Genomic DNA, 25485 nt, shown 5'->3' with positions numbered 1-25485 from the left:
TGAGAGATGATTGAATATTTTACACAGAATGTTTTTAAATTTTTCAAAGATGCTTTTGTCAACACTGATTTGTTTAAATGTGACCAGGATGTATCGTGTTTTCTGTAAGAAAGAAGATGCCGTGAGGTTAGTAGTGCAGATGTGCAGTGGGAAAAAGGCAGCTATCTGGAATGACTTCCAATGCAAAGCAAGAGAACTCATCCAACGCCTCTCTCATACTGAATGAGATTATCACTCGAGTTCACTTGAGTATGTACTTGAGTCTAGACTGAAAACCATAAAATGCTTATTGCGCATTTAACACTGAGTACCAGTATCTCAGTCGTAGGTATCTACGGCTTCTAAGTGGCCACAGCCATGCACAGTCATCAGACTGCATCCCATGCAGTCATTTAGGAAAGAGGTAGTCCCAAGAGTACCGATTACAGATCTCGGCTCTAAGCTCTGCTACTGGGCAGAGAAATGAAAGCTGTGGCAACTCGAGCACTATGTGCAGCCAGGGCTGGTGCATCCCAGTCAGAGGATATCAGTCACTGACATTTGTCGTCAGCTGACTCCCAGAGACAGTTTTAACAAACCTCTTGGGCTCCCAGGATGGAGCCTCTAGGGTCATCCTCATTTTCCTTTGCTCTTTCATACCCTAAATGGTTAAATTGTTCTGCTCATTGAGCCAGCACACTGAAAGGATTTGTTTGCCGCCCGAAACATCCGTACAGATTTGTAGTAACAATTTGAGACAAATCATCCACAAGAACTTCAAGGTCATTCCCAGCTGAAGAAATTATGTTCAGAGCAGTCCTTGGGGCCCCTGTCCAGCCTCAGCATGGGGAGACAGGAGGTTGTGCTGGCAGGACAATGAAAGTCAATGGATTTCAGCTTGTGCACAGCTCCGCATTTGCCTTGATTTAAAGGTCCCAGTCTCAGTCCTTTATGGTGTGTTTAGGCTTCCTTATAGGCCTCCAAGGGACTGCAAGCTTCTTTATTCCTTAAAAGTATACCTTGTTGCTGTAATTGAAGCCGTTTTGTTACTGTAATTTCTCCCTTATATTACAGTTCTAGTCAAGTGTTCTTTCCCTCTGGAAGCATCAATTATTATGGGTTTTGAATAGGCCTCCCTCCAACACGCATACTTTTGCTCCCAGTGCCAAAATCAGGTCACTGCAATTCTCTTCCCTGATAAAACACAGTCCCGTGTTTCTTCTTTCAAACCCAGTGTAGTGGGTTTGAAATGTGTACTGGTGACTCATTCCACTTCTTACCACCCTATTTAAAACTCCTGCCGTATTTAAGAAAAATTAAAGAATACTACAGGTTTTGCGGTGTTTTCTACATTTTCTTAGTTTTCATTAAGACACTGAATGTCCAAAGTCCAGGGAGAGGCGTATAGGGTTTATGCAGGTACTGAACCCATGTAAATGTGTAGGTTGGTGAGGGTGCAGGGGAGCGAGCCATAGCAGTGCGCTTCGTGAAAGATCTTCAGCTGAAATGAAAATGGCACAGGGTTCACCAGCTAACCCATGCGTGTGAACTGTGGGTTTTTCTGAAAGTTGTGGTATTTCGACGCCTAGTCCCCACAACTCGATCGGACTCAGTAGTGAGCCCTCACTGCTGTGTGCCCTGTGGCTGTTTACAGATTAATCTGCGTGACATCTCTGGAGATGAGGAGGAACAAGTTCTGTATCACAGACTGAGAACTGAAGTGTGGGTTTGTCTCATTTTTTTGTGCAGGCATGAGAAGCAGAAGCTGTTAAGCTCCAAATGTCACCTGCAGACTCCCTTTAAATGCATATATCAACTGAAGTTTTCCATTTGCGACCAAGCTAATACTCTGCGTTACTGGATTCGTCATGCTTTATTACAATTATTTGCTTCACAGTGTTCAAACTAAGTGCAGCTTTGCGTTTTTGTGAATGATTCCCCTGTGAAACCCTAAAGATGCTTAACTCAGATGGGTGTATGTAGTAGTTATCACTACGCCATCTGCCCTAAAACTTGCAATTTTCATAAGATGCCACTGCTGGGACATCTGGCACTAAAAATATGTTTTTTCTGCATCATCTCACAATTGAGGAAGATACCACGGCTGTGCAGCTCCACAGGAGATTCCTTGAAGCATCCTACTATAATCTAACAGCTTCTGCAATGAAGCTATGACACTAAACTGGCCAGGGAAGGAATTATGCTATTAATGGAGGGCTGTGTTTTTGCTTTACAGCTTGCAGTGCTGTTGGAAGGGAGTGGCACTTGTGTGATGGATCGATTGATGTGTAGCCAGGCTGTCTTATATCCTATAAATCAATAGTTGGTGTGATAGGACTAAAATGACTATGTAATATACTGTAAGTCAGCTTCTATTATCCAAAAGCAAAAAAACTGCAAAATCAATGCACGGTCGTATTTCTCGAAGTTTGGCATGTCTTAGTGAACTGTTTCTATATAGCTTGAACCTGCAGTGTACTAGGATTTCCTTCTTTATTCAGAGAATATTTTCCCTCTTAAAGAAGCACACAAAATACTGTGTCTTGAGACTGGGCAGTGTGAATAGGTCATACAGTATGAGTAGGAGTATATCCTACAGTATGAGTATGTCAGCAGCTTGGTGCTCCCTTGTGCTACACAATTTCTTCAACCCTTGGCAGAAGCCACCAGATGAGCCTATGTGTTTTCTTGTAGGAGGTGGAGCTGTGCCGCATTAGCAGTCAGGAGAAGCTGGGGCTGACTGTGTGCTACAGAACCGATGATGAGGAGGACACGGGTATCTATGTCAGCGAGGTAAGAACGTGGCAGTGGGGAAGAGCGTGGGAGATGCTCATGGTGGAGGGCTGAACGTGCCAGGGAATGTAAAAGCAAGTGTTCTGAGACCAGAGTGCAGAAGTGTCGGCCATCAGCCAGCACGTGTCACTTGCAATTCATTTAGATTATCAGTTTAAAGTATGTTGCCCAAGTAGTGTAATTATTACTAGTGAGCTTCCTTAGTCTGAATGCTTTTGACTACAACATCATAGTTAGGGAAGTACAAAACAGTCTGAGCATGGTTTGAATTTTGAAAGAAATCTGCCCTTATGATGGAAATCAGGCAGAGTTTTTAAGGAGAAAAACACCTCCACACCCTGCTTACATTCTCCCTGCACCACAGCCTCAGTAATCTTTTTTGTTACAGCCTCAGTAATCTGTGGTTTTGTTACAGTTGTGGCATACACAGACATACCACAAGCGGGTGGAGAGAGTAGCTTAGGAGAGGAATATGTCAGAAAGACTGATCTATCCTAATAATTATTTTTTTGCCAGCGAAAAAACAGAATACCAGATAATGAGGTGGGGTGAAGCCTCAGTTTTTTATTGACTTTGCCAGGAAAACATGGCACCCGGCACATACCACAGGGTGTTAGTATTTCACAGGGTCAGTCCGCAAGACTTCCCGGAACACTAGCTGCCTTTGAGTCTCCAGCCATTTCAGAGGGGTGTTTCTCTGGATAAAGCAGAACTCTTGTGAGTCCAAGCTCACTGGTGATTGTTCTGTGTGAACTGTGTTCCCAGTTTGTCACTTTTGTGACATGTTGAAGCAAATTTGGACATCAGGAAAAAGTTCTCAACTCAACTGGTGGCTGGTCACTGGAACAGGCTCCCCAGTGGAGTGATCACGACACCAAGCATGTCAGAGTTCAAGGAGCATCTGGACGATGCTCTTAGTTATACGGTTTAGTTTTAGGTAGTCCTATGAGGAGCAGGAAGTTGGACTCGATCCTTATGGGTCTCTTCCAACTCAAGATACTCCATGATTCTTTGGGCATTGTTGTCAGCGACATAGACAGCAGGATCGAGTGCATCCTCAGCAAGTTTTCCGACAACACCAAGCTGTGTGGTGCGGTCGATACCCTGGAGAGAAGGGATACCATCCAGAGGGACCTTGACAGGCTTGAGAGGTGGGCCTGTGCGAACCTCGTGAAATTCAGCAAGGCCCAGTGCCAGGTTCCGCACATGAGTCAGGGGAATCCCAAGCACAAATACAGGCTGGACAGAGAATGGATTGAGAACAGCCCTGAGGAGAAAGACTTGGGGGTGCTGGTTGATGAGAAACTCAGCTTAACCCAGCAGTGTGCGCTCGCAGCCCAGAACGCCAACTGTACCCTGAGCTGAATCAAAAGCAGCGTGGCCAGCAGGTCAAGGGAGGTGATTCTGCCCCTCTGCTCTGCTCTGGTGAGACCTCACCTGAAGTCCTGCGCCCAGCTCTGGAGCCCCCAGCACAGGACAGACATGGACCTGTTGGAGCGGGTCCAGAGGAGGGCCACAAAAGTGATCCAAGGGCTCAAACACCTCTGCTGTGGGGGCAGGCTGAGACAGTTGGAGCTGTTCAGCCTGGAGGAGGCTCCAGGGAGACCTTATAGCAGCATTCCAGTACCTGAAGGGAACCTACAAGGGAGCCAGAGAGGGACTTTTTACAAGGGCATGTAGTGACAGGACAAGGGGTAATGGCTTTAAACTGAAAAAGGGTAGATTTAGATTAGATATAAGAAAGAAATTCTTCACCGTGAGGGTGATGAAACACTGGAACAGGTTGCCTAGAGAAGTTGTGGATGCCCCCTTCCTGGAAGTGTTCAAGGCCAGGTCAGATGGGGCTTTGAGCAAGATGGTCTAGTGGAAGGTGTCCCTGCCCATGGCAGGAGCTTGGCTCTAGGTGATCTATGATGTCCCTTCCAACCCAGATCATTCTATGATTCTAAATTTTGAGTGAAGCTCATGTACAGAGAGGATGAGTAGAGAGACTTCTCCTCCATATGAGTGAATGAGGAGGAAGGCAAGATTGCTCATTTACAGGCCAGCAGCAATATCAAACAAGGTGAAAATCACAGCCTTGGAACAAGAATGAGGGATATAATATAAAACTACCCAAGAATAAGTCTTCCACCAGTTGTATAAGTGCTACTGTTAAAGTCTGTTTGACCTTGTGATGACAAAGAAAGTGCAGGAATCTCTTAATACACTCCAAGATTGTTTCTCAGATGTGGTGGTTTTCCTACATGGTAGAAATTTCTCAGACCTTTTTAAGTGAATGTAATTATATTGTCTTTTGTACTTGATTAAGCACTTCAGAACATTTTTTTTCCTATGACAATGCACAAGAAGAAAATATCTAACAGCTGTAGAGGCTGTAACCTGCAAACCAAATGCTCAATTCAAATGATTGGTTTGAAAAAATAGCTTATGGCATGACAAGGCAAAATAAATGATTTACGATAACCATCAAGTAAAAGGTGATAGATTGAATTGCCCTGCAATGAACAGTAGGTCATTGCTCAGGGATGAGCTGTCGTGACTTTGATACACTGTTAATGGAGCCCTAAACATCTGTTTAGGTTAAACTAACTTAAAATTAACTGACTCGGACCAGGAATGACATACAGTACCTGTGAGTGATCTATCCAATATGGATCCTTTGGGGTTTTTTGCTATTTCCTTGTGAGCTGCAAAATTCCAGAGGAAATAACAGATTGATAACTGAGATAATGATGTAATAGTATATGTTCCCATGAAAGAAAAATAAACCTGCTCTTTTCCCAAAGACAGGCCCTCTTCTATAGAGGTATCAGCTGCTGCAGAAGCACCTCAGTCCATAGTGAACTTCCAGAGAAGAGGGACTCTGTCATTAAATCTTAGTGCTCTGACAGCTGAAGATTAATGCCTGATGGTGGCATAGGAAAGTATTAACCTGAAAATCATATGCTCCCAACCCTTTCTGTCTTTAGGCTTTTATCTCAAGCAAGCTTATATGATTAGTTAAAGAACTGTTGAGTTCATACGGCTCTAAAAGAAACTTCAGATTGCCTCTGTACAGAGTAAAAATGCTACTTCTTCAAATTGTGAAATTGTGCAGCTGTTACCATTTCCAGTAAAAATCTTCCCATGTTCAGTGACTGGATATTGTCTTGTGCAGGTTGATCCAAACAGCATTGCTGCCAGAGATGGCCGGATCCGTGAAGGAGACCGCATTTTGCAAGTATGTGACAATAGACTCTTCCTTAAACTCTTTCTTCAGACAAATGCACAGTGCTGTCTTCTCTGTGGACTGTTAATGAGGGAAGGTATTCTCTTTGTTACTGTGATCGATGAGAAAATCCATGTCTGTCTGTTTTTTAACACAATGGCTGGGAGCGAGAGTGCTTGTACTGAAAAATGAGAATGACAAACTCGTTCTGACTCGTGCCCTTATGTCCCATGTCTTTTTTTGCCGTATTTATTAGCAAATCTCATTTCCACTGTGTATGTCTCGGTGTCACATTCTAAACAGGGATCTTGCAGACATAAATATGGGTGTCAGAGACTTGCTGATCATTCAGTGATCACATAAATGTGGGTAAAACTCGCTTGTGCTGAGCATAGATGGTAAGAGTTTTCATACAAAAGATGTGCTGTTAGTGAAGGATGATCCTGAACGTACTTTGGGAGGGGGATTCATTAGGCTTTTGTTAATATTTCTTTCCTCCACCAATAAAACATCGCTTTTCTGAGTTCATTTCTAATCCACCATCTTGGCTTTTTTTTTCCACTTCATTTCTATTGATCCTCTCATTTAAGGAGCTGCCCTGAAGATAGGTTTGTGTGGTACAGCATAGCCCCTGTGCGTGAGGGTGCCTGGCTACTGGCTCTGGAGGAGGGCAGTGTGCCTGTACACAGAGGGAAATAGCTAGAATGGCAGTGGGTTTCTGTTTTCAGCTGGCAGTACGTTTTTTGCCCTAGTGACAACATAACAAAACAGCTACCAAAAATCAGTACACTGGAAATATTTTGCTGTAGTCTAGCATTTTAGTTCTGGTTCCCAGTGGATTTCCTTTGTATTTTGACCTTTTTTCACTGAAGCCCTAGAAGTAGCTCCTGGTGTGACAAGTCACTTTTCTGTAACCAGTACTGTAATTGCCCTACATTAATTTAGGCATGTGAGCTTTCAGGTTGTCACAAGATCAGCCTGTTCCTTCACTCCAGTCTTTCCATTTCTGCAGGAAATGTCTTTGCTGAAACCTGTACCTGTATCTCTTACCCTGGTATCAGCTTTGGGCGTCTAGCTAATAGAAGAGAGTCTACGAGCTGCTTCCCAAAGTAGCCCATCTTTTGGAAAGGAAATAAGAAGTTACATTTTAATGTCAGGACTCACTCAGGGGCTGCTGGTTTATTCTCTGTGTGCTTGGGAATGTGAAAACGTTCACAGGATGGGTGGTGTTCCCTCTCCCAGAAGACACAGATGCCACAGTACAAGGGCAGTGAGCTCCTTGGTGGTACTTGGAGTGACGGGCCAAAATCATGGGGTGCAGCTAGGAGTGGAAAAGTCAGTGCACTGCCTTCTGTGTCTTTCTCTAAAATACCTACTGAAGAAAGCAAACAGGATATAATGATATTTTTAACTTTCAAATATCAGAAAAAAACCTGGTTTATTCGACCAAGTAGAAACAACTTTCATTCCTACTCCATGCATTTCAAAATATGGAAGTAGAGGGTACGTCGGTTTTCTGCTCCTTTCCTTGCTTTCTAAAATTTCTGGGTGAGGTGGAGAGCCAACAGCAGTTCAGGCAAATATTCTGCAGTTCCTAATGAAATTCATTTCAATTGTGAGTAAAGACTCTGGGGTGAGAGAGAAGCATAGATAATTCTGCTGTCCTTTTGTAGACTGGAGCATTACTTTAATGTCAGTGCTGATATATAGGTATGAGTTTGATCATTAAAGTTAACACCCAGAGAGTTATGTGGGGTTTACTTTCATATCTGAAAACACATTGACCCTCTATCTATTCTTATTGATGAGATAACTCAGAGAAATAGAAGGTGACAGTGCCATTACAGGGGGATTACACTGAGGCTGGGAGAGAGCCGGATCCTTGAGCATGGGAACATTTTCTGTGGGTGGTGGATGGCATTGATTAGGGCTGGGAGGGACGCTAGGTTTTGTATATTTCTCACAAAATTACAGCAGATTTCCTCACATTTTTGAGGCTGAAACTGTCCCCTTCTCATTCTCACAAACCTCACACTTCTCCTGCCACCTTCACCGTCTCCTTAAGCACCTGAGAACAGCCTGAGTATTTTACATGAAATGTTACAAAGTCAAGGGAAAGGTTTTATAAGGACAGTCATGGTGAGACTTGCCTAAACTTCTGCTGCCAGTGGAGTGGAGATGCCGTGGGGCAGGCTGAAGTTCGGGTCGTCACCCGTGACAGGGGCGTTTGCTCAGCTGACGGGAGTCATCACCGAGGCTGGGGGTTCTTTGCGCAGGCTGGAGATCTGCTCCTGCACCTCCATAGCTGCATCTCTGCTTTTCAGGTTAGGGCAGCTCTGCATTACCAAGTGGTTCTCTGGTCTCCCACAGACCACAGCTGTCCCTTCATGTAAGCTTCTAAGGATCTCAGACATCTTATTTATTGCTGGTTAGATAATCAGGGTACACTGGGGTTTTCTCTGATGTGAATTAAAACTGAGTCAAAGCTTTCAGGCCAAACAGATGTGCAGAAATGCAACTTTGTCTTTTCGACCAGGGTGTTCCTTTTACTTTGGAATCAAACCCTTACAAGATTTTTTTTTACCCCAAATATTCAGATCTTTCTGTCTTCCAGTTTTGTTTTCACTCATTTTCAAATGGATCAAGTATTGTTTTTTTCATTGCCACAATGAGAATAATCCACCTCTTGTGCAGTGAATTGGACAAAGCCAAATATGCCTGGAAAATAGGATATCTATTTGAATCTCTCAATAAAAGGTTTGGACGATGCAAATGTGTGTGTTTGTTACCACAAAGTCATGGATGTGGCTGTTCTAATGAGGTGACAGCATAGGAGAAAAGCAGCGAGAAAAGCACGTTCTCAATGGAGAACCACGTTTATTTTGATTAGCCCCTTGTAAGGGGGATACATATGTTTTGTGTGGTTCTGGATACTAAGCTGTCCACACAAATATGAAATGATTAAACAGAGTAGCAATAAGCAGTGGCCTGTAAGTATTGCCTGGTGAGAGATAATGCTGTAGCTCTCTAATTGGCTCTCTACCAGCATACAGTGAGACTGATTTCAGCTGTAGCATTACCAGTCTTGCTTCCACCAGCACTATTATCTCAGAGTGACACTTCCATTACTCTGAACGGAGAAAGATGAACGTCACCTGTCAGGGGCTGGTTAATTGTGTTGCTAGATGTATGTTACCAGGGCGCAGGTTGGACATTTATGAACATAACTGCTTCCTCTGATGTCCGCCATCCTTCAACGATCGATACGGCTCTTACAGTAAGCGCATAATTGAGTGAAGGCACTTACCACTGAGGGGCTGAAGATGAGCCCATTGCGCGAGTTTCATTGTCCATACATTCAGCACAAATGAGCTGATATCTGCCCTTTATTGTGTGTTGCTTTGTGGAAATAGAAGCTAATGTGCTACTTTCATTTGTTTTCTAGATAAATGGCCAAGATGTCCAGAATCGGGAAGAGGCAGTGGCATTGCTCTCCAGTGAAGAATGCAAGAAAATCGTGTTGCTGGTCGCAAGGCCAGAGATGCAGGTTAGACTAAGGGATTCACTGAGCCAGAACTTGGGTTGTACTGTACCGTCACTGTCACTGTAAGTAATGAACTGCTGAGAAATAGGAATGCCAAAGTTCCTGAGAAAAAGGAGGAAACAAATATAGCAGAGCTCTGCCCCTGTTTAACCAACAAAGAAAATAACATCATATTGCTAGGGCTTGTTTTCCCCAAACTAAGCAATTCCTTTCCAGTGGACAGAGTAAGCAGATATACAAATAAAGCTGACAGCACTAATATGATATTAGTAAAATATGAAGTAGAACTTGAAAACTATGTATTACTTGTTGGATGGTTCTTATTTGTTCTGGGGATAAATTTTCCATACTTACCTCAGTCATTTATGTGAATTTGCACAAAGCTGTAGTTGGTCGTTGGTGAGGGCCCTTTTTATCCTATGCACTTATAAGCAGGCATGTAAACCGTTCATTTATGTACGAATTATGGAACTTTCACTGCAATACCATTCAGCAAACCTGGATTCAATTGCTTTCAAAGCACCCTGGTCACAAAAGCCTGCTTGTGCATTGTAAATTGTGTCTTGGGAGGTGCATTTTCAAAAGCTTTTAGAAACATTTCTGTGGTTTTAAAAAAGAATGATGCCAATGCCAAGAATCTTGTCATGTCAAGAATTTTTTATATCACTGCAGGGGGCAGATGTTAGGTTGATCATCAGACTAAAGGAGAGGAGTAGAGTGCAAGAAGAGTACTGTTTGTGCTTCCCTTTATATTCTGTTTATAGGTCATTGCAAAGCAAAAAGACATTATAATGTCAATGTTCTCTCCATCTGCCAACAATTCAAAATTGGTTACGTTGCCATTTGTCTCTCATGCTATTGATGTGATATTCTCACTCTCACTAGCTGCATACTCTGTATAAATTAAATTGAGTAAGTATAATTCAGTGCCACTTGGAATCTCTACATGAATACAGTAGTTATAAAAGATTCACAATTCCAGCATTCATTTCCTTTATGTTTTTCAGAAATCTAAACAATTCCCATAAAACTGGTGACATAGTACAGCAAAAAAAGCCATGCATCAGATTATATTGCAAAATTGTAGCCCTCAACAGAAGTTGCAGAAGTTTTGAAAGAGTTGTTTCAATGTTATTCTTACTATTTTTGATGAAGATTTTGTTCTTCAGTAGGGAACAGAAACCCACCCATGCCCAGGGAAAGTTCATTTTCTGTATTTGTTCAGACTGGTCAACATGAAAAAGCTACATCAATACGTGATAGGGAATTACTCAGCTGTACCAATATAGCTTCCTATATGGATGCTCCTTTCAAATGATGAAAGTGTGGTTTGGATTGGCTTTGGGGCTTTGATGTTGGGTTTTTTTGTTTCATTTACGTGTTTTAAGAACATATTCAGGCAAAACTGAAGAAAAAGCCCTAGTATGTCAGAAATCAGGATGTCCACAAACTGGTTTCTGCTAGTTTTGTTGCTTTGACTCTGGTAAAAGACACCAGGATTAAGAAGGCTTTTATTTCTATATAGAAAATGGTAATGGCAGTATCACAATCTGAGCACATTCATTCATCAACAGGGAAGAAAATCTTCTCTCACCGTTTATTTCCACAATGAACACCGATGAATAATTAAATTTTGAAACAGAGCATGGGAGGAGCGCACAACCTGTTTAGTATGTAAACAAATGGCACAGGCATGTGCATTCACATGCATGTGTGTGCACACAGTATGTATAGTGCACTTGTATAATAAGCCATGTCTAATTTTTATTCTGAAAGCTGTAACATAACATAAGCATTCCCATTAGTTAGGGACTGGGTCTGCCACAATCAAAGCAGCAGATTTGCCCAAGTGAGATTCATCTTTCGTCCTCCACATTTGTTAATCTCTGCAATTTCCTCAAATGAGGGAAATTCAGCTGCATCCGTTATGGGGGAGAAAAGCTGTCTTCATGCTTCCTTGGGAAGAAAAAGCAAACAACACAAGTAAACAAAGCTAGTGGCCAGTACCAGATATTTCAGAGAATGGTTTGAAGGTCCCAGTAAGGACAAACATAAAAATTACACGTCCTCAAGAAAAAAAGCCACCTTCTAATCCCAAACTGTTAGAAGTTGGCTTTGCCAAGGGAAATGGTGAAAGGCGTAGTTTCTTTATAAGAGGAAATTGTTCACTGGCATCAGCAAAAACACATCAGAGTTTATGAAGGAAACAGTGGTTTCCTGCCAGTATTCAGCTAGAAGTACCACACAGCATCAGTCACACCTTGTGTAACTTTGAACTGCTGCTTGCTGGCGTGGTGTAACTTTTCTGACTGGTATCTGTGGCCAAAGCTCTCCTGGCTTTGAGGCAATGGTACTTCGTCTGCTGAAGGTGTTGGCCCGTGCTACATTGCTCTTGCTGTCTTGGGGCATGAAAAGTTAGTACTCTTGTAATTGGCTAGTGCTGAGACTTTTATCACCTTTTGGCACCTTCTTCTGGTTCCTTCACCAGCGACAAAACAATAACTGTTTCCTTCTGCTATGATCTCATCATTATAGCCAGGAGTGCCACTGACCAGTATTTTCCTTTTCAACACGGTGTGCCATCTGGCAAGGGATTACAGATACAAATGGATGGGTGCCATGTGCACACATGTGCATGGTGAACAAAATGGGAAGAACAGAGTTTTAGGCCAGGGGTGCCTGTTTTATCAGTTTAGAAAGACGTCAAGGGTGTAAAGTGGGTGCGGGAAGAGGATATATTCACGTGACAGAAAATGTGGTGTCTCCTCCTGTCCTTTGGCAATGCTGTCTTCACCAAATGTCAAAGTATTATTTTACGCTTGGGGAAAAAAACAAACAGACAGATAAGCCTTGCTTCCAGGCACACTGCGAGAACAAAAATAACCTCCCTTCAAATCACCACATCTTTCTGTCACCCTCTTCTGTTTGTTTGTTTACCTGGAAGATCAATGGGAAAACAGTGACAGAAACGCAACATAAGGTTTCTATTGAGGTGGCGGCAGCAGGGCACAGCGCTGGGACGGAGGTTGTTAGAGGAAAGAGCCCAGTTGCCTCCTGGCCCTATTAGTAATGTTGCTGCTCTTTCAGCATGGGCACTCTCGGCAATAATGAACATGACAGCTTCAGGATTATGCGCTGCGCCTTTCATACCTTTTGAAAAGAAATAATGTCTGTGCTGTGCAGTCTCCTTCATTATGAGAGAAAATCAGTCATACTGTTTCAAGAAAGGATAAAAGGCCTGAGTCCCATTTTTTTTATCCTTCTTTTTCGTCTTCTCTTCTTGAGACGTGAACTCCTACCGCCTGGCTTTCTGAAGAGAATCATTAGAATAAAAAGAAGTAGTCAAGCATTGCCATTTGGGTTTACCCTGTTTTAGCATATGTCCTTGCTAACATAATATTATGTACTAATGTATTCTTTGCAGCTGGAAGAAGGGTGGCTGGATGATGAAAGGAATGAATTCTTAGAGGAGTTAAACTTGGAAATGTTGGAAGAGCAGCATAATGAAGCGATGCAGTACACTGCTAACGAGGTGGAGCAGGTAGGACTGCTACTAAACATAACATTTCAAATCTTGCTAGGTATACTTTTTTATTAATAGAGAATGAAATGGTATGCTTTAAAATGGAGTCAAAGGCTTTGATAGAATTCTGTCTCTAAAATGCTGTGAACTCCAGCATGCTGTAGGTAAGGAAAAGAAGAACAGATGCTTAGGTCCAGTATAACAAGTTAGCAAATAATTTAGGAGACTGTGATAAGTGCAGATTTCTCATCTTCTCTGACCTCTCAGAATAATATTACTTTCCGTCTTTAATTCTGAAGTGTTTGGGGTTTATGTTATTGTCTTTTATGTCAATTTTTTGTTTTTAGTGAATTGTGTCAGTGTAGCACCTAGAGCTCGAAGTTGAGATAGATGTCACTCTTCTTGTATGCATGTGAGGTATGAGCCAGTGCTTGCACCAGAGAGCTTGCAAAAAAAGATGGAAGAGGTGTTAAACAATAGGTGTTTTGGTAATACAAGTGTATTTTTCTTATACCAACAATGCGCAGCTCGGCATTTGTTTTGTGGATGGAGGCAAAGAAGGATACCATTAGTATAGTCTCAGCTTGCTGCTATCCTGACCTTTACCTGCCCACATGTGCTGTAAGCAGTGTGACTATGGCAAACATGCATGTGCACCCCCAGCCATACAGTTCCATCACGGGATGGGTCTTCTCAGTTGTACTTTATTGTGGAAGGCAGAAGTGACCTTATCCACAGCTGAATCAGATGATCTGTCAGCGTGCACACCTGTGTGGAGCAAAGGAAATAAAATCCAACTTCATCTCCTGGCTTCTGTGTATGTGCAGCTAGAGAGAAACTGGTTTTCCACCCACAGAAATTTGTGACTTACTATTTTTTCCCCATTCTGAATTGCTCAAAAGCAGAGCCTGAGGCATTTTTTTTTGAAGTGAAGAGAAGGAGAAAGACTGTGAGAGCCTTCCTTCTTCTGGAAACCAGGGAGGTTATTTGGCTAGCGGGAGACCTGCCTTCAGATACCTCACTGCCTGGTCCACGCTGGGGGCCTGAAAGTCCATCTAGCCTGTTTCCCCCTCACCTCCCCTGCAGCCTTGACACTAGGCTATTGACTGGGTAATAGCTCCTATTAAAGCTATTCACGGTACATAAATTAAATATTCACTGGGACAGAGACACTGACAGAATAATGAAGTCAGTTATCTGCAGTATGATAGATCAGATTACAAATCCTTGATCTTATAAGCATTTAATTATTTACACAGTGTGGAATAACTCCAGGGTCAGAGGTGAAGGGAGGCTTGCAACAGGATTTATCATGGCCTTTTAGTTATGACCCTCCTTTCCAGGCAGTGATCCAAGCCTTAGTTTTCCAGGTTAAATGTGCTAACTACTGTACTGCTAGCTACTTCGAACTGATGTATGGCATCTTGTTTATTTTTTTAACCACAAATTTTCTCTCGGATGGCAAAAGGTTTCCTGTCAGAAAGAACACTTGTTCTTCACAAACCAATTTCCATTGCACCATGACATTTTCACACAAACCCCCACTTCTGGAGGAAATTCTTGAGCAGGTCTGTCTACAGAGCCCTACTAGCCCCTCACACGACATGATGGGGCCTCTGAAATCACTTCACATTTGTGACCTTGCACTCTCAAGTTCTTGTCAAGCTTTGGCTTTTTCGCTGAATTTTGGTTGCAGTTCGTGTTAATTACTGAACAGCGGTGGTCTGTGAAGTGGTTTCACAGAAACCATTATGATTGCTTATTCCCCATAGGGATCTTATATCAACACAGGGGTTTTTTTCCTGTTGATTTTATATTCCTGTAGAAGAGAGCTACACTTGAAAAAATTATGGTCACTTGTACTCTGTTGGTGTGTGACATTGGGTTGCCTGAAGTAATTCTAGGACAGCCAGATATTTCTTTGCCCTTCTGATGAGTAATTGAATCAACCAAATGCAACTTGGTGTGTAATGGGCCATCAGTAATTTGCAACAGCTGCTGTCTCCTTAAACTCTATGTAGTGACTCAGCAAGTCGGAAAACTGGTTCTTTGCTCCTTGTTAGGCTAGGAAACCTAGCAGTTTCCTGAGGTGAATCACATAATCCACAGGAGCAATGAGACCGCCCTCCTTGCGGCTGCCAGTGGCCAAGGTGAGTGTTTTCAAGCTCTCTGGCTGGCCACAGAGATTTTGCTCTAACACCAGCCTTGATTTTTGTGAATGAAACACAGTCCTCTTCATAATCATCTGTTGTCACGAATCTTGCGAGCTGCAGGAGTGAATACACGCTATAGCAGAATATCCTTCCAAATAGGAGTCTGTTTTACAGAATGCCATTTTAACATTTAGTATGAGCTGTCACAGAAAAATCTAGTATAGTTTGTAATAGAAGAAGTAAGTAGATAGTCGTGTCTTTTCTGTGCCACTCTATGGAATTTAATCAAGAATTGTATCTTCTCTGTATCGAATAGTCCAATAAACCTCAAGGAAAGATGTAATTCTCCATTTTTTATAACTCATTGTATTCCTTCCACTTTACAACATTGCGATTCTTTGTGCAGCAGATATAACTTTCAGAAGAAGATCAGATATTTCCTATGCAGAAATTCTTATCAGTATCACGGAATATATCAAAACCTATTAAGCAGAGAAAAAATTGGATTAAAAAATTCATTGGAGTTCATTCAAAGCTGAAATGCAGTGAAAATATCTGGGGGAAATTCTTTTTTGAGAGGCCTGTTTTAAAAGAACAGCATTGTTTGCAGAAGAGCATTTTCCCTTTTAGTGCACCACTGAAATCAGTCCCAATCTTCCCTCGTGGCTGCAGTGCCTCGTGGTTAGCCTGCCACTGGAGAGTCCTCTCACTGTGGTTAGTTGCCCTCTCTAACTGGAGACCCCAGTGGCTACGTTTATTAAAACCTTTGACTGAATCTCACTGCCTTCAAACTTTGCTAGCAGCTGGGGTTTTGAGTCCCAATATACATCAGAAGTTGTAAAATGAGAATATAACAGTGTCTGAATTCCTGCAAGATTAGCCATTTTATAGGCATGGATGCTTGCTGGAGCTCAAATGCAGAATCTTTTGAGGTTCATTTATTGCTTGATTGTACGCACGGCCAGGTTTGCTTTCTCATTATCTGAGTTCTCACTGCAAAGATGAGGCCTAAGGAGCCCTTTGGTATTTCAAACAGAAGTAATTGTAGAAGAGATTGACAACGTACGTTTGAAAATAAACACTTTGTTTGGAATAGATAATAGATAACACTGACAAAAACAATGCACTGACAATTGGAGACTATCTCTTGTTTTTCAGAAGGGACTTAACTTGGAAATAGGCTTGCTACCTTTCAAAATAAAATTAAAATAATCTCATGTTGTAAAAGACTGCTGAGTCTGCTCATGTTTAGGAGCTCCAGTAAGCATGACAAGTCCAGGACAGAAATGCCAGGGGCTACTTTACTTGAGTCACAGTGGATTTTTTAAAAAATGTATCTCAAAAACATGCAGTACAATAAATACCTGTATTACTTTCCTTTTTCTTAATTGAACTAGCTGCAAGTATCCACATACTGGGGAAAGATTTGACTTGATATGGATGTCTGCTTTAGGTTAAGAAGAATCTGATTGTACCAGCACTTGTTTCTTCGTGAGGGAGGTGGAAACCCAAAGTGCCTACCTGACATGCAGGTGTCTGTACTATAAACACTTACATTTGGTCAAATCAATTCCACCCATCTGATTTCTACTACACTGGAAAGATGAGTTTGCTTTGTTTACATTTTTTGTGTGTGTGTCTTAATTATGGATAGTGTAATTTGAGTCGATGGCAGTGTATTATATTCACTCGGTCTAAATCAAGTGGGAGTTGAAGGAGCAAAGTTTAAACTGTTGATAAAAGTGGTGTGGAAAACAAGAGACACTAATTCTGAAAGTCTTGATTGCGTGGGCCCAAACTGTAAAGTCTGTTTCAACACCTTTATGAATAGATACATGAAGGAATTTTTTCAGAAATGCTCAGATATATGATTTGGTGGTGTGGCACCATGCTGGAGACATCAGAGGAAGAATCATGGAGCTCAGCTGTATAACTGTGCTAACACAGTATGGATAAGCTACCCTCTTTAGGGAGTAAGATGGGTTTAGTCATATGGATGCGAGTTGTGCTACGTTGCTCACCCTCAGGGTCAGCAAGTAGATCCTGGCCCTCCTTGTCTGCTGATGCAAATGGAGCCCGGCATTTGGGGCAGGCACCCACGTTTCTGCTGTTCTGCAGCATGGCCCTCCCAGTGTCTGGTGGAGCTGTTCTCCCTTGTGTCAGTAGTTAAATATTTTCCAGACCAATGAGAAACATTGGTTACAGATTGCAGTGGCTGGGGTGCAGCGCAGGTGACCTAGACTGGAGTCACTTCTCTGCTGAGAGGTTTGGAGGCAGAGGAGGTCGATACAAGCTGGAGCAGCTCCAAAGCAGATGAGAGAAGGGACCAGAATAGCTTATGTAGCGGCACTCACCTGGAGGAGGTAAACGAGAAAAACATGAAATTAAACCTAAATCTCCAGCATTCTTGATGAATGCCCTGGCCACTTGGCTGGTCGGAGTGCTCTTCTTTCTGGTTACTCTTGGTTTTCATGAAGAATTCTCTAGACATTGGTTTTTTTCTCTGTGTAAATATGACAGTTTGGAACTTTTAAAAAACAGGTGATGTGGGAAGACGTTGCATTTCCACCACTTCTCCAGGTGCTCCTGAAAATGGAACTAAAATGTTGCAGCCACTTTGGAAAAATATAGCAAGGGCGTTAATAAAAAATCTTCCAATATATTTTATACACCTACTCATCAATGCATAAGCAGAGGAACAATAGAACAGTTCTAAAACATTTATTTATAGTGTTACTGGTACTACTCTTTGTATTGCTTCTTCCTGTGATAACAAGATACCCCTGTTTTTTAAGCGGATAAGTAGAAAGATCTGAGAGGATCTCAGATGGGAAAAATAAGTACCACTGAATTTTTAAAACTTGCAGAATTTTCATGCAAGTCTACATTTGTTCCTTGCAGTTTCGAAATCTAGTTTCTAGAAAATTCTGACCCTACAACATCAAGAAACATTGAACCATTGCATGATCCCTCGAATAACACTGAATGCATTCTGTCTCATGATGTTTAAATTCAAGGGGAGAGTTTCTCCCTATTTGGGGAGAGTGAGAGATAGTAATTGGCATTTTGCCAGTGTGGCTGCCAGAGCGACATGAGTGCATTTATTGTGCATTTTGGTATCAGCTACACATTGCATGTGCAAAAGGATGAGTGTAAAATGTATGATACAATTTTAAAAATCAGGTTTTCTTTGCAGGTCTTGTCTGACAACAAATTGCGAAAACATCTTTTCAGATTTTTTTAACTGGTCTGTCACAGACACTGAATTCTCCTGGTGGTGTGCTTCTTTCAATGTTTAGTTTATTTCTCTGTTACATTGCATATGGGGGGTGGAGGTTATTTTTGGTTTTCTGAGACTAGTCCATTATTTTTTCCTGGCAATTGACGAAAGGAAACCAGATGAAGGGTGTGTAGTCATGAGGTGCACATGAAGAGAGGAGAAAGGATGAGACAGGAGACACATTTTCATCCTGTTTTACTGTCTGTCAAAGTAGAGAAAAAGGGAATTATGACAGTGGCCACTTTGTTTCTTTTCACTGGGTGCACTGTGCCTTTTCTCTCCCTTGATTATTACTACCATTATATATAATTATGCAATTACAGCTCCTAAAAGAGAAATGGTGTTTGGTTGGTATGATGTACACTTAGATATTTGGCGAACAGGCCATATAAATTGCACTATGCATGATTGCTCTATAAGGGGAATAGGGGGGAATTCTTTGCTTATCCAGTCTGAGAAATAAAAAGTATCTGTCTCTGCAGAGAGGTATTATCTCATATTCTTTGAGAATATAAATAGGTCGAGAATATAAATAAGGTAGGCAAAATGAGTGGAGTGTGAATTAAAAAACAACAGCCTAATAGCTTGACATTATGCCCGTGGCGAGCGCTCAGTGTTGTTCTACACTTTATTGTAAAAGGGTGTTTTTATTTCTAAGGAACATAAACTGTAACTAGGGAACAAAAATGGTCTCCAGGGATGTAATAGAGAGAGATCTACTTCAGCCAAGTCCTAAAATTCAAAATGAACAGTCTTTCAGAAAAAGACTATTGAAAACAAGAAGAGAGAGAGAAGGCTGTGGAGGGTATAGTGGAACAGGCTAGCCCTCTGCAGGCTTCAACCCTGCCATTCTCCATGGAGCAAACAAGGAGTCCACTGGCTAAAAAAAACGGTAGTCTTTTTGCACCCTCTTAGATTGTACTAATCATTGTTTGTTTGGCTGCTTGCTATTTCTTTTGAAGTGAAACCAGTCCTGAAGCTTTTTCCCAAGTTTGAGAAGATTTGAGCTCCACCAGTCTCTGGCCATAATCCAGAATCAAAAACAGTGCACCCTCTGGTGATCATTATCTTTAAGCACTGCAAAGAGATGGCTTAGCTAGAGAAGGAAGCGTTTCTTCCCGGACTTTAGGAGATATATCACTCGTGCTGTAATTCATCTACTTCACTTGGCATGGCCACCACAGTGTGACGCTCAGAAATGTTTAAAAGCGATGAGCAGTAGGACTGCTGTTTAGTGATCTGTTTTAATTTGGCTTAAATAAGATCCAAGCTGTTTAAGCAAAATAGAGCTGGAAAATATTCTCATGTAGTATGGTCTGCACTTGTTAATCATTTTGATTTGCTCATTTTTTTAGCCAAAGAAACATGAAGAGGAGGATGGCACTACAGACACTGCAACCTCATCCTCCAACAATCATGAGAAGGACAGTGGGGTGGGACCTACAGATGAAAGTCTGCGTAATGACGAGAGCTCAGAGCAAGAAAATGCACCTGAGGAGCAGAACAGCGCTACCCTGCAGAGCAAACGCGAGCTGGGCCACAGCCAAGATACGTTAGGAAGTGTTGAGCTCCAGTGCAATGAAAGCTTTGTGTCTGGGGAATACATTGAGTCTGATTTCATAGGAAACCCAGAGGAGGAATGTGAAAGGTTTCGGCAGCTGTTGGAACTGAAGTGCAAGATTCGAAACCACGGGGAGTACGACCTGTATTACTCAAGCAGCACAATAGAGTGCAACAGAAGAGAGCAAGATGGAGTGGAGCATGAGCTGCAGCTACTCAATGAGGAACTGAGGAACATTGAACTTGAATGTCAGAATATTATGCAAGCTCACCGGCTCCAAAAGGTGAGGGATCAGTATGGAGACATATGGGCTTTACATGACGAAGGGTTCAGGAATTATAACACTAGCATAGATGTACAAAGAGGCAAACTGGATGACATCATGGAGCACCCTGAGAAGTCCGACAAGGACAGCTCCAGCGCTTATAACACGGCCGAAAGTTGCAGGAGCACTCCGCTGACTGTGGAGCGATCCCCCGATAACTCTCTCCAGAGGATGATCAGCATAACCAACAGGAAAAACCTGAGGAGCACAATCGTGGCTAATCAGTCACCCTCTGGACAAAGCAACAGGGAGACAACCTCGGCCAAAACCAAACCCACTGAGCAAAACAGTGCTGCTGAGGAAGCAGTGCTGGTGTCAGAAAGCAGCAAATTCACGGACCAGGAAAAGCAGAGCAGCGAGCACATTCCCTACCTGTCTCCATATCACAGCTCTTCTTACAGGTATGGAAATATACCCGCTCATGCGAAGCATTATCAAAGTTATATGCAACTGATCCAGCAGAAGTCTGCTGTGGAGTACGCCCAAAGCCAGCTCAGCCTGGTGAGCATGTGCAAAGACTCGCAGAAGTGTGCGGAGCCCAAGATGGAATGGAAGGTGAAAATAAGGAGTGATGGGACGAGGTACATCACAAAGAGACCAGTTCGAGACAGAATCCTGAAGGAACGTGCCTTAAAAATTAAAGAGGAGCGCAGTGGGATGACGACAGACGATGATACGATGAGTGAGATGAAGATGGGTCGCTACTGGAGCAAAGAAGAGCGGAAGCAGCATTTGGTGCGAGCTAAGGAGCAGAGGAGGCGGCGGGAGTTCATGATGAGAAGCAGGCTGGAGTGTCTTAAGGAAAGTCCGCAAAGTGGCAGTGAGGGCAAGAAGGAAATTAACATTATTGAACTGAGTCACAAAAAGATGATGAAAAAGAGAAACAAGAAAATCTTGGACAACTGGATGACAATCCAGGAACTGATGACACACGGTGCTAAATCTCCAGATGGCACAAGAGTGCACAATGCCTTTCTATCAGTTACTACTGTATGAACGCAGCTTCTTTCAGAGGGTATACTACCAGTTTAGGTAGAGTACGATTGCCTCGTTCAATGTGGCATTTTTATATATTTTGTGACTGTTTCTAGTTTGACCTTTTTTGTAAGCAAAATTACCTGGTAATTTTTCATTTGCTTTTCATATAATGGTACCTTCTTTATCTGGCAGTCTTTCTTTATCCTGCAATATATTCATAATATTCATTTGTAGAAAAAGAGAAAAAGAAAAAAGCAAAACAAAAAAACTGGAGAAGCCAAGTAATTTCTTAACCTAATACATATCCTGTAAGTTAAGATCTGGATTTATTTCTCTAGTTTTCTTTTTTCTACTTTAGTAACAATACAATACCAAAACAAAATGCTTTATACTGTATCCTTGGCTTAATAAGGTTTAAAGTTTTATGTCTTAGATTGCATCTGTTTATAAATCGTATGCCACATCCCATGGTATAGATAAGAATGACATTTTCCCAACTACACGTTGTACAGTACATCTAACCTGTAAATTGCAATTGTATTTGTCCAAGTAAAGTGTAGGTGGGCAATTCTCCTGTGTTGTGTAGTGGCAATGGTCGTGTAGCTGGGCAGTATGTGATAATTGTGAAGATGAAAGAGAAATAAATTATTGCTTATCTTTGAGAAAAAAAAAGTCAAGACTTCTTTGATTTAAGTTGAGCATTTGCCTTAAAGGATGAGTCAATTCACTATGCATGATATTTACAGCATACAGAGATTTCAAGAACACGGTACACAATTCCATAAACTAGTTGCTATAGATTAGCTCTTCATTTTGCAGAATACATAGGAGTGAGTAGGTCTTTCTGCCTTTTTCTTACCTGCTGTTATTAGTTGAATGAATGATTCACTGATACATTGCGGTGTTGTATGCTGTCAGGCAACTACTGTGGGTCCTTTCACTGGATGAGCTTGCTATTTGTTCTGCACATACTAAACATAAACAGAGCGTATGCCTAACTTTGAGCCAGTCTTGTGCAAGAAAAACTAGCAGTGCCTGTCACTGACATTTTCATGGAAGATGAGTTAAGGAAAAGTAAAAAATGAAAGGCATCTAAATGAGTTAAGGTTTTAACTTGATTGTTGAGGAGAATCCAAGTCTTTTAGAAGAGCCCTAGTGGGAGCCGGCGGGGCTCAGGAACAAGGGCAACTTGCTGCCTGGGTGCCTTGTCTCTTCCTTCCTGCAGCAGGGGCACCTTGGCTGCCGCTGGAGCATCTTCTGGGCTGCTGCTGCTGGCAGCCCAGTGAGTTACAGCAAGCTGAAATGCCTAGTCCTGGGCAGTCAGCGGAGTTGAAGGCATTGCCTCATAGCCCCATTTTTGTTGTCCCTGCACGTGACTCGCAGCACTTCCTAACTGACTGAAGTGCTTTTAACAGCAGGATTAGGTGCTGAAGTCACTTGGCATCAGGCTTTACAAGATATGCTTGAAGATGCAGAAAAGCACATTACGGTATTTCCAAATGATACAGTTCTGGAGATCAGTCATTTGTTTTCTAACCACTTTTGGCACTAGTAGGCATTGGCAGTGCTCTCTGGATCTCTTGGCATGTAAATACCATAAAAACACTACTCCCTGAGTGCTTAGGAAAATTATGCCACGGACAGTTCACAGTCTGATGATCAGAATATTCTCCGCACCAGACTCAGGGAAACATCACGCTAAATCCTCACTAAACATACAGCTGTTCATGAGCAATGAAGAATACTTTCACTGTTTCCTGTTAAATTAGAAAAAGTGCAGAATCCAAGGCCAGAGAGGGTCACGGGGTGATATAGTACTGCTTCAAGGGGCCATTACCAGATTGTCCCTCCAGCGGAGCCAGGGAGTTGTCTTTGACCAGCCTAAGTCATCTAAGAAGGTACACATTCTTCTTCTGGAGACATCAAAGCACAGGGATTTGGCTATTTCCCTCATTGCATTCCAGTGATCACAGTCATAAAAACAGGTCCCATTCCTAATCAGAGTTCAGCTGCCATCAGCTCCAGATAATCGCTACTGTTATGCCTTTCCCTTAGACACAGTATTACTATTTTCTTCCCATTATTAAATCACGACTCAAAGCTCCTCTCAAACTATTATGACACTTAAATTCAGAGAACAACCTGAATCTTCAGAGAATGCAATATCATTATTCTATCACTGAGAAATAACATTAGGAAAACCCATGTCTAATTAGAGAAAAGACCTAACTGGGTGGAGGCGCGCGTGTGTGTGTGTTTGTGTGTGTTAAGTAATAAGAGAATAATTAGAGAAACAAATAAACAACATTTCTAGAGACTGTGCATTAACAAGGTGTGAATGGAAATGCATCCAAATCTGAGGAGGTCTGTAAAGAGAAGAGTGAGAGGTGATACAGCAATACTGCTGGTGGCACACTGTGGCACGGTTTCTAGCTCGGCGTATGCCTGCCAGAGCCCAGCCACCTTCTCCCTCCTTCTTCACTTCCTGGCATCAGCGCATCCCTGCCCAATCCTTAGTCTGGGGGTTTTCCACCAGCCCATGGTTTTCTCTCCTGTCTTCATAACTATGGTTTTTAAGTGACATTTCCTTTCTTCCCTAAGCAGGCTTTGGGAGAAGAAGTGTTGTGTTTTACCCTGATGAAATGGATTGATCATTTCTGCTGGCGTGGAAGATAAACACACGACCGCAGAGCAGGGCTGCAAGGCCACCTGGGGTGGTGATGCAGAGGGGTGAATGGCAGGCAAGTGTTTCACTGCTCTCAGCTGGTTTCTCTGCAGGGCAGGACTCAGTGTTGTGCTCCCTCATCTCAGCAGCTCCTTATCAGTGAAATCCAAGGCTGACATCCCACATGCTGGTTATTCCTGCATGTACTTTTTTCCAAATGTCGTAATTTTTAGGGAGGAAAATAACATTTTAGCACCAAGGCAAATTATTAGAAACGAAATACAGTTCATGTTGTCATAAATCTTTAAAGAAAGAAGACTTGTCTGTTGTGAGAAGTATTGTTTTTTTATATGAAGGAACATAGAAATAAAAATGTTTTCCAACTGCAACATGACCAGATCTTGCTTAAGAAGGTTGCTTGCAGCTCTGAGATAAAGAGCAAGAGGCAGGGAAGAGGAGCTGCACAGGTGTGTTATCACAGCCACATCACTGCTGGGGAAGGAGTTAATGTCCCACTCATCTGGCCAGCAACCCTGGTACCCAGCTGAGAGCAGTGGGAGGTAGTTTTTCCTATGAAGTCAGCAAGATGGCCTTGTAAAAAGTTATCCTGTGTCACTTGACAACTGTGTTGCCAGCTGATTTAGGAGCATTGCTCACCAGAAGTTAGGTTAAAATCTGTGGGATGCCTGGATCGTCCTCTCCAGTGTAAGTACCCTTAAAGGGAAAATGATATTTTTGATATGATCATGACAATAAACTAAACCTACCACATCAGATTATTACATTGTTCAAAAGAAAGAAACTGATAACACTATCTGAATCGAATGAGAGCAATCAGAGATGAAATCTAGTCTGTACTTGATGCACTGCTCTGTAAGTGGCAGGATCTCAGAAGAGATGATACAGTAATGGCAGCATTATGCTTTCTGAACTTGTGGGGATTGAAATATTCATTAATATCATAATGCCTAGCTTTTTCCTTTTTTTTTTATTTAACTAATGTTCATTTCCAGCCCCCATTTCTTACTACAAATTATAGAACAGCACCCTTGGTGCATGACATGGCTTCAGTGCTAAAATACTTCCTGACTCAAGGCTGGAATTACTTCAGGGTTTGTTTTACTTGAGTTCTTAATCTTTAAGCTGCTAATCACAAACATGTATGTGCTAAGTGCTCTATTAATATCCATTTTATGGACCTACTGCTTTTTCACAACATTAAATGCTCTTGAGGAGCCAGGATAAAATGAATGGGATGGGGACTGGCATTTGGCTAAAGCAAAGCAGAGCAGCTGTCACAAACCTGGTGGTGTTACTCTCTGGGAGAGAGGCCTGTTGGCTAACGCCTGCTGGGGGAGAAAGGATGTTGCAGAGGGATCATAAACAGTTTTTTTTTTTTTTCTTTAAATGCCTTTACTCTGCAGCCGTTTCTTTGTGGAAAGAAGCACATTCCCCTTGGATGGCTATTGCTGC

General features: G+C 42.2%; 1 protein-coding gene across 2 annotated transcripts in view; it reads left to right on the top strand.

The window, feature by feature from the left end:
• Nucleotides 1–21979, top strand: part of PDZRN4 (PDZ domain containing ring finger 4) — a 253616-nt gene extending 231637 nt beyond the window's left edge. For both annotated transcript variants that reach the window (XM_075428274.1, XM_009943416.2), the window contains 5 exons: nucleotides 2674–2772; nucleotides 5933–5995; nucleotides 9429–9530; nucleotides 12952–13068; nucleotides 19839–21979. In XM_075428274.1, the coding sequence (XP_075284389.1) occupies nucleotides 2674–2772; nucleotides 5933–5995; nucleotides 9429–9530; nucleotides 12952–13068; nucleotides 19839–21365 (1908 nt within the window). In that variant the 3' untranslated portion in view covers nucleotides 21366–21979. The remainder of the gene's footprint in view (nucleotides 1–2673; nucleotides 2773–5932; nucleotides 5996–9428; nucleotides 9531–12951; nucleotides 13069–19838) is intronic.
• The last annotated feature ends 3506 nt before the right edge of the window (nucleotides 21980–25485 follow it).

Source organism: Opisthocomus hoazin, chromosome 8 (assembly GCF_030867145.1).
Source record: "Opisthocomus hoazin isolate bOpiHoa1 chromosome 8, bOpiHoa1.hap1, whole genome shotgun sequence".
In the NCBI taxonomy this organism is placed as follows: Eukaryota; Metazoa; Chordata; class Aves; order Opisthocomiformes; family Opisthocomidae; genus Opisthocomus; species Opisthocomus hoazin.
The sequence above is the reverse complement of the archived record's forward strand: the minus strand, read 5'-3'. Positions and strand labels throughout refer to the sequence as shown.